The sequence below is a fragment of the Rhipicephalus microplus genome, chromosome 6 (genome assembly GCF_043290135.1).
Source record: "Rhipicephalus microplus isolate Deutch F79 chromosome 6, USDA_Rmic, whole genome shotgun sequence".
Lineage (NCBI taxonomy): Eukaryota > Metazoa > Arthropoda > Arachnida > Ixodida > Ixodidae > Rhipicephalus > Rhipicephalus microplus.
This window is the reverse complement of record NC_134705.1, coordinates 202428731-202437873: the sequence shown is the minus strand read 5'-3', so window position 1 is coordinate 202437873 and position 9143 is coordinate 202428731. Positions and strand designations below refer to the sequence as shown.

General features: G+C 43.5%; 1 protein-coding gene across 2 annotated transcripts; it reads right to left on the bottom strand.

The window, feature by feature from the left end:
- Positions 1-4245: 4245 nt before the first annotated feature.
- On the bottom strand, positions 4246-8395 carry LOC142765113 (uncharacterized). 2 transcript variants are annotated; one of them, XM_075865688.1, is made up of 2 exons: positions 8294-8395; positions 4246-5180 (listed from the first exon to the last, which is right to left on the bottom strand). In XM_075865688.1, exon 2 carries the CDS (start codon positions 5166-5168, stop codon positions 4278-4280), a length of 891 nt encoding a protein of 296 aa, XP_075721803.1. In that variant the 5' UTR covers positions 5169-5180; positions 8294-8395; the 3' UTR covers positions 4246-4277. The 2 variants fall into 2 exon arrangements, with proteins under 2 accessions (XP_075721803.1, XP_075721802.1); XM_075865687.1 differs by having other exon boundaries at positions 8195-8344.
- Between the last annotated feature and the right edge of the window lie 748 nt (positions 8396-9143).

Genomic DNA, 9143 nt, shown 5'->3' with positions numbered 1-9143 from the left:
AGTGTCGCATCGGAGCGGGAAAGGTGTGATGGTAGCTTTAGCTTGAGCGAAGGATCCAGTTCATAAAATTGACACCTTTGGAAGCTGGTAGACGACCAAAACGTGCGTGTGAGATCTCGAGCCAGCAGGTAAAGTTGTCTTGCTGCATCATTCCTTGATAGAGGAATCGGGACTACACGGGTTTCTTCATGGGCTGAGCGGGCTGCATCATCGGCTAATTGATTTCCGGTAATACCGATATGTCCAGGCAGCCATTGATATATAATATCATGCCCTCGTGCTAGAGCTTCATGATGGCAATGTCTTATTTCTTGTACCAGTTGGTCATGGCTCCTCCTACGCATGGCAGACTGCAAACTCTGAAGCGCTGCCTTCGAATCACAGAATATGACCCATTTTCCTGGACGTTCTTGAACGAGATATTGTAAAGCAGCCCTTATAGCTGCAAGCTCTGATGCCGTAGATGTAGTCATATGCGACAACTTACACTTGATTGTCATTTCTGCAGCCGGAATTACAGCGGCACCTGATGAGCTGCTGGATGAGACGGACCCATCAGTGTATATCTGCGTTCGGTCTAAGTACAACTCATGTAATAATAGCAGTGTTGCTTGCTTCAATGCTACTCTAGAGTGACTGCTTTTCTTTTTGATTCCCGGAATTTCTAGACGTACTTGCGGCTGGTCGAGGCACCACAAAGGGCATGCCGTTCTCGCAGCTGGCGTATATCCTGATGGAATGCTGTTTAGGTGCTTAGCTATGACGTCTGAAAACGTAGCACGTGGTCTTCCGGAAGGTAGAAGGGCCAAGTGGTGGTCGGGGACACGGCTAGCATGTCGAATGTGCGCTCTGAGGCAATCCACAACTATATATGTCCTGACCGGATGGTCTTTGCCAAGCATGATTGTGGCATAAGTAGAAGCGCATCGGGGCAGTCCTAGGCAGATACGCAGTGCCTGACCCTGCAAACTCTCCAATGAATGAGTATTCGATTTGCAAGTGTTAGTCAGTACCGGCAGGCTGTAGCGCAATAGACCCAGAAATAGGGCCCTGTACAGCTGTAGCATGGAGGCCACAGAAGTTCCCCATGCTTTACCACACAAGAATTTCATGATATGCACAATAGATAGCAGTCTCTTCTTCAAGTACGCACAATGTGGGCTCCACGAAAGACTTCTGTCGATTATTATGCCCAGGAAACGATGCGTCCGTGCATATTTGACACTCTGCCCATTGATGTAAACAGGGTATGGCGTCATTGGTTTGCGTGTAAACGCCATCAACGCGCACTTCACAGTTGATATATTTAGTTACAAGAAATTTCATGGAGCCAATGCGGCCAAATACGTGTGGAGATTACGACGCCATATTTGAAAATAAACTTCAACCTTCGTGTACTTGTCCTTCGTGTACTTGTCACGTGGTTGAATAAACTCAAACTCAAACTCAAACCTCGACGTTCTCCGCTAATAATGAACTTATGATAGCGAAACTTGCGACATTAGGTTCTCAAAGTACAGCTTATCACTCTAAACCATGCCATTGTTTCAATTTAGTACCCTTTTAAAGATACGTACACTTTAACTCTCTTATGGTGTCACGTGACTTTCAGCTGAGAGTACAATGACCCCATAAAGAGTTGGAGTGCTTCTTTAACTACAGACATATACGTGATGACTCAGAACTCTAAGAAATTTTGAATTCAGCGTACACCATCGTCAACATGTTCTTGCGGCCACAATGACACAGATGAATATCACCTGTCGCTCGAATGTAACAAACACGGCACACATAGACGGTGGCTCGAACGGGAACTCCACACACTAGACTCGAAGCAAACGTTTTCATTAGAGAAAGTACTCGGCATATGGCTCCTAAAAAAAAACGCAAATCGATGAAAGTGTTGTTATGATCTTTTGGAGACACCACACCAATATTTGTGATGAATAATTAGCGCGCACTATAATATTTCAAAGTATATATATATATATATATATATATATATATATATATATATATATATATATATATATATATATATATATATATATATATATATATATATATATATATATATATATATATATATATATATACCAAGAAGTGGAGGACGGGCAAAACGAAAACGTTTATTTTTTCTACGTTTCAGCCGCGGACCGGCCTTCATCAGGGCCCTGACGAAGGTCGGTCCTCGGCTCTGAAACGTAGGAAAAATAAAAGTTTTCGTTTTGCCCGTCCTCCACTTCTTGGTATTCAAGTTTCCACTGGATCCAATCACACCTTCTTTTTCACCACACACACACACACACACACACACACACACACACACACACACACACACACACACACACACACACACACACACACACACACACACACACACACACACACACACACACAACATATATATATAGTCTAGTAGATCCTCCGTGAGCGGTCGCAACGTGGTTTATTTCGACGTTTCGGCCTAGAGTCTGGCCTTCATCAGGAATAAAATTTCCTGATGAAGGAATAATTCATCAGGAATAATTTTATTCCTGATGAAGGCCAGACTCTAGGCCGAAACGTCGAAATAAACCACGTTGTGACCGCTCACGGAGGATCTACTAGACTATATGCAACGCTACGGCCACTCAACCACCATGCCTGCCTATATATATATATATATATATATATATATATATATATATATATATATATATATATATATATATATATATATATATATATATATATATATATATATATATATATATATATATATATATATATATATATATATATATATATATATATATATATATATATATATATATATATATATATATATATATATATATATATATATATATATATATATATATATATATATATATATATATATATATATATATATATATATATATATATATATATATATATATATATGGGAAAGAAGTGTGTACCTAAGGGGTGGTTTTTCCGTGTTTTGACACTAAATTAATGAGATCTAACAGACAGTAATGCCAAGGAATGTATATGGGAAGTTATTAGAACCAATGTAATCTAAATAACAATAAAGAAAAGTGGGTGAAAAAATAACTTGCCGTGAGCAGGAATCAAACCTACGACCTTCGAATATTATTCGAAGGTCGTAGGTTCGATTCGTGCTTTATATATATATATATATATATATATATATATATATATATATATATATATATATATATATATATATATATATATATGTGTGTGTGTGTGTGTGTGTGTGTGTGTGTGTGTGTGTGTGTGTGTGTGTGTGTGTGTGTGTGTGTGTGTGTGTGTGTGTTCCGGTCTTGTGCTTGCTGCTGCCATTTTATAATCGCACATTTCTTAATCTCATCTGCCCACCTAACCTTCTGTCTCCCCCTAACCCGCTTGCCTTCTCTGGGAATCCAGTTAGTTACCCTTAATGAACAGCCATTATCCTGTTTGCGCGCTACGTGCCCGGCCCATGTTCATTTCTTCTTCGTGATTTCAACTATATGATATCCTTGCATATCCTTACAACCACGCGAAGAAAGGCGTAGCCCTCACTAAGAAATTGTGACCACTGCTTCATTTATTTTTTTCTTAAAAAAAAAGATCACTCACCGTTTGGATAGTAACACGCCCTCATTTGCGAGGTACCGTTTTGATTCGGAGAATCTTCGCTTGCTGTATTGCAGATAGTGATGGCCAACAGAAGGGCGAGAGCGACAATATGCAGCCCTGCCATAGTGGCAGGAAAACGTTCGTGAAGTAGTAACTTCGAGAACATATGCACTGCAGAAGGTTATGACGGGAGGTCTTCGTGACCCGGATGAGTGTTCTTAACTCACGTTGCCTAAACCGACACAGATGCGTCGTTTTTCGCATCAAGACCTCGCCTAACAATGCGGGTTGTAAAAGAGCGTGATGAATCTATAAACTGGGTCGTAATGAATTTACAGTTGTACGGCTGGCAGTTAAGTTTTACTCAGAGTGGAGGAGGATCAAATGGCCGACGGCATTGAAGATATTCCTCAAAATCGCTTCGTAGCCAAGAAAAATGGGCCCACGAAAGGAGCGGGAACCACGGGTCCTTATAGATTGACTTGATTTCAAACTGAGTGGTGGTGTTTGTTATAAAGTAAATACTTAGAATGTTTTTATTAAATAATTATTCTCGTATGGCACGGCACAGAGTTACTAATTGCAACCGCAGGGAGCACATTTGTCGCTGCTCTGTGATGGGAACACAGCCAAGCCGTTTCAGAAATGTATTTTATTCACATATACTAGGCCCACTTTTCCGCTTGGGACAGAGTGAGCTTAATGATCTCCTCGGGTGGAGCTTCGAGGCTCTGGGAGAACCAGGGTGCGTTCAGCGATGAGTCTATGAATGTTTTGGGCAGATACTTTGACTGTTCCAGCAGTGCGTTCAGGGACGGGTTCACGGGGAGCACAAGTGGAGCGCTCAACTCCGGAGGAACGTAGACAAAGACTGTCGGGCTTCTCAGCGTGGTAACTGAGTAGGGCTGTCTCAAGAACATCGGGGCAGCACTGGCCTGCGAAGTTCCTCCATTGTTGGCTCTCAGTTGGGGCGCGCTTGACGAGGGATTTTGTCTGTTGGGTGGTACGTACACGAAGAAGGCTGGTTGGTCGTCTTTCACTGCCTCGGGGACCTTAGACTTGAAGTAGGACTTGAGATGGTTCGGCTTTTTCACGAGGGCGACGACGTAGCCGTGAGACGGTGGCGTCCTCAGCGTCGTTTCGACTATTCGGTCATCGGGACGGCCGCTGGTCAGGAGGGGCGGGTTCGTTTCCGGAACGGCGACGTCTTCACTCGATTGTCCCGGACCGACCACTTCGTCCTGAGGAAGCTGCCCTGGGTGGTCCCGTGGCCACGTGATGGAGGCTGTGACGGTCCTCGACTGGGGACTGTTGGCGCTCAGCTGCCTCGGAGCGTCACCATTCGGCCCACCGTTCGCTTGTCGATAAACCTGCGGCGAGTTTTCTTGGTACGGAGTCGTTGCGTACACGCGTCCGCTCTGTGGCACTGGCCTGGTGGACACTGGAACAAGCGGTACCCAGCCGTACGCTGTGACGGGCCCTTCCAGTCTCTGGCTGAACTGACCCCCCTTGGCTGAAGCCAGAACGCCCATTAATACGAAAATCCATGGGCCCATTGTGGGGTTTGTCTGCGGAAAAATTTCACTTCATTCGTAAAACTTGTCGTCAGGCTAGTTGGTGCGTGGTACAAGACTACGCGAACAGCGGGGTATGACAAAGCAAAAGGCTCTTTCCTTTCGGCTTTTCTTCCCCGTCGTCTAATTTTGTTCATTTCATCAATTTTTTTCTCAACAATGTAATTTTTTAAGGTTCCATTCAAAGGGTATTACGTAAAGGGTCAGTATACGTACATACAAAAAAAAAATAAGAGGCATACTTTAATAATGTAGTAAATCATCTATTATGGTGGTAAAAAAATGTGGAGAGACAGGTTACGGCTGTGATGTCGTTGGAAGGGCCGTTACAGTCTGCTGCTGCACGAAAAAAAAAATAATGAAAACGAAGTAGTGATTGTGCGGGCACGCGGGCGCACCACTTGTTGCCGGTGACCGGAGCGACTAGAGATGAGTGTCGCGGGGGAATGTGAGGTTGCTTACCGAAGGAACTGTAAGAAAAAAAATTGTGAAAAAGATGAATGCCGTCAGTGTGCATATAAGGTTCTTAACGATTTGTGAAATGCTACTGGAACGCCACTGCTACTATGCCTAAAGGTCTGACTGATTCTGTTGCGACTGGCTGCTGAGAGCTCCACTTGCTTAAGGAATCATAACAGTTTATCTTTGGTAACTGGCGTATCAACCACGCCAGTAACTTGTGAATAGCGAGGGGGCTTGAGCGGGTGCCTGTGATGTCATTGCAGCGGTCAATGTCTGAAGCGTCAAAGGCACAGGATCAGGGCGAAAAGAGGAAGACGGATTAGGAACTGGGAGAATGAATGGCGGATGACATCCGCCTCACTGTTGTTCAATATTTGAGTGAATTGCCTTAATTGAGAGAAGATTGCATTTATAAGAATGCTCGTCATGCACACACTCGCAAGTACCTACCTACCTACCTACCTACCTACCTACCTACCTACCTACCTACCTACCTACCTACCTACCTACCTACCTACCTACATACCTACATACATACATACATACATACATACATACATACATACATACATACATACATACATACATACATACATACATACATACATACATACATACATACAGATATAAACCAATAGCGTTTATATCTACATATCTACATATCTCGTTAGCTACGTCTTGGTACTCTCGTATTTGCCTCATCACTTCAGTACTGACCGAAATCCGGGCATGGTAGGGGGGCACGAAAGCACGAGAAGGTGTGTATGCTGCCGACGTAACGTGCAAATCATGTGTACGTCACGAAACTCTTTCTTTCAGTCATGTCTCACATACCCGTACGGGCTGCGGCATGCGGGTATGCGCCTTAAAGTTTGTATCTACCTAGGAGCAGCGACATCAGACGTCGGCAATTTAAACTCGAGAACCTTTAAAAAATCTGGCATTGGCAGCGTTGATACAATGAGTGCAAAGAATAAAGATCAGGTTCCAGAAGGAATCAAAACCCAGAATTTCGTGTGGCAGACATGTATTCTACGAAAGAACCACGCAAGGCACTGAATCTGCTTTGGTAAGGGTCCTGTGCAGGCATCAAGTTGGTGCAAAGTGATTACGGTTACTACGCTAGCTATATAAATTTATAACAAGAAGATAAACAATGTCCTCCGGCTACACAGATGCAAGTCATGTCCAGTTAACATCAGTTGTAGCCAGTATCGCACCGCACGGAGCCTTCAAGGACAATTGTCACAACGGAAATTTCGGAAATTTGTTTCCATATTAAAACATTCCCCGGTAACATTTTCATTTTCTCGTTACAATGTAATTGAGTGAATACTGTGGTGGAGGAAAACTTCGCCTTAGTTGTTGGTTTCCCCAGGGTGCAGCCGACAGTGACCACTGTCAAATGTGGGAGGGCTCAGCCCCCCCCCCCCCAACTTTTCTCAGGGGGGGGGGGGGGGGGGTCTCGCGCTTTTCTTGACCACCTGGCTGATACGTTTATGATAGTTGTGTGAGTGAAGTATTGAAAGAAACGTCGCCTGCATTTTTGTTTTGCCGGTAACTTTCACCGAGATAATTAAAACAAAACGTATGCAGCAATTTTCGGACAAACAATCACGTTTAGTTCTTTTTAGAGAACTAGCTACTCAACAATTTTCTTAACATAACTAACAAGGATTTTTCTTCATTCAAGTGAAAATGTTGATATACACATGATTGTTTTTCTGAAGTATATACTGCTTCTTAGGCGTCCTTGTTAGCACGCGATAAAATCACTCACGTCGCTTTTCTTCCAAGAATGCTTCGCATATATGTACATTTATTACAACTATGCTAAAATCAGTGCTACTTTCTCACGTCATGCATGCACCACGGCGATGTAAGTTGAAGGGACCAACAACTGGCCAGAACGTGGGAATATGTACAGATCCTGGTAGAAATGAAAAAAAAAACGTGAATCATATTTAGAGATTACTGCATTCTTTTCACGTTGTCGGTAGGACTTATATGTCTAAATCACGTGTAAAAGTAACAAAAAGCTGATATGTCGCGCAGCCTATAGCAGAAGAGGCTTGACGCTGTATTGCGGAGTCGATCACTTGGCTGTGCGTAGTCACGTATGCTGCCATGCACGCCATAATTAGTTCTGAATAGAATATACATCGTTATCTATTTTGTGCATGCTTACAAGGTGAAAGAAGTGATGGGCGGTGGTGTCTTGGCGGTACTCTCAGCCAGTGAGCATGTCTTGCCATGGCGCATGTGTGCGCGGCACGCTCACTGTTTGCATGTGCTGCCACGCGCAGATGTTTGACGACGCTTTATCCGTTACCAATCCGTCATTAGACGCGCAGGTAAGATCTACGATGACCTTTTCGTCGCGCTAAAGAAAATAAGTAGCATCTAAAATTGGTTGTCCGTCCCTTTAAGTAGTTCCATGCCACCGTACAAATATTTTTTATCGCAATACGATGCGAGAACAACAGCGGACGCTGCTGAACGCGCGAATGAAAAGGAGCAACCAAGCTGACAGCACATATACGCACCTTCGGGAGAGCCGGGCGAATCCGGGGCTGGCCCGCTGCTCCGGCGTTAAGTACAAAGGGTGGCGCGAATGTCGTGTGTGTGTTTACTTGGCGACTCACCGGGAAGTTCCTCCTCGTGGGCGTCGAATGGGAAGATATCTACCGTCGTCGTCAAAGTAGAATAGAAAACATTGGCGGCTGTTGTTTCCAGCTATCGGTCGAATCTGCCGCTTGCATCGCGACAAAGCTTTGTTTGAAAAGCGCTCGGCCGAGGAGGTGAAAAAGGGTCTGCTTTGCGTACGTCACGTCCGTGCATTCCGATGGATACAGAATGTCTTCGATGGCAACGCTCGATATAAATGAGGCGACTTTGCCTCCGCTGTTCCTCGTATCGAACGCCCGCGTCCAAAAGGAATCACGAAATGCGAATGAATCGGCATTTTCGTGCGTGATCTGCCGTCGTTCCTATGCGGCACACTCGTCGTTCGGCAAAACCCTTTTCTATCGCTTGAATCTATGGCGCATAAGGTCAAACAAATAAATAAATAAATAAATAAATAAATAAATAAATAAATAAATATTTGTAAGTTTCATTGCAAGCGCTAAGCTTATCTGCCGAAAAAACTTCATTTTACGCTCTATCCAAAACTATCTCTCTGCTCTATCAAAAAAAAAAAAAAAAAAACTAAAGCATGTTCGCACCATAGCGGTGGTAAGTCTAAATGAGTTTAAGTGCAGAGCAGGGTGGCTTGCATTAATTTTCTTTTTTTTCCTTGATTATTTCCTTTATTTATTTATTTATTTATATCTCATTATTTCATTCGGTCACGGTGTGTGCAAACAACTGCGATGGCATGTCAGGCACCACGTGTTTCTTCGAATGGCTTGAAACGAGTGTGCCCATTGACAACTGTCACGGCCATTTACCTTCATTACGCTGCGTATTGCTGCAAAGGATCACTTTACTGCC

Bases quoted from the DNA above. Each gene is read 5' to 3' on its own strand.
- LOC142765113 (XM_075865688.1), bottom strand. From the start codon at position 5,168: ATGGGCCCATGGATTTTCGTATTAATGGGCGTTCTGGCTTCAGCCAAG.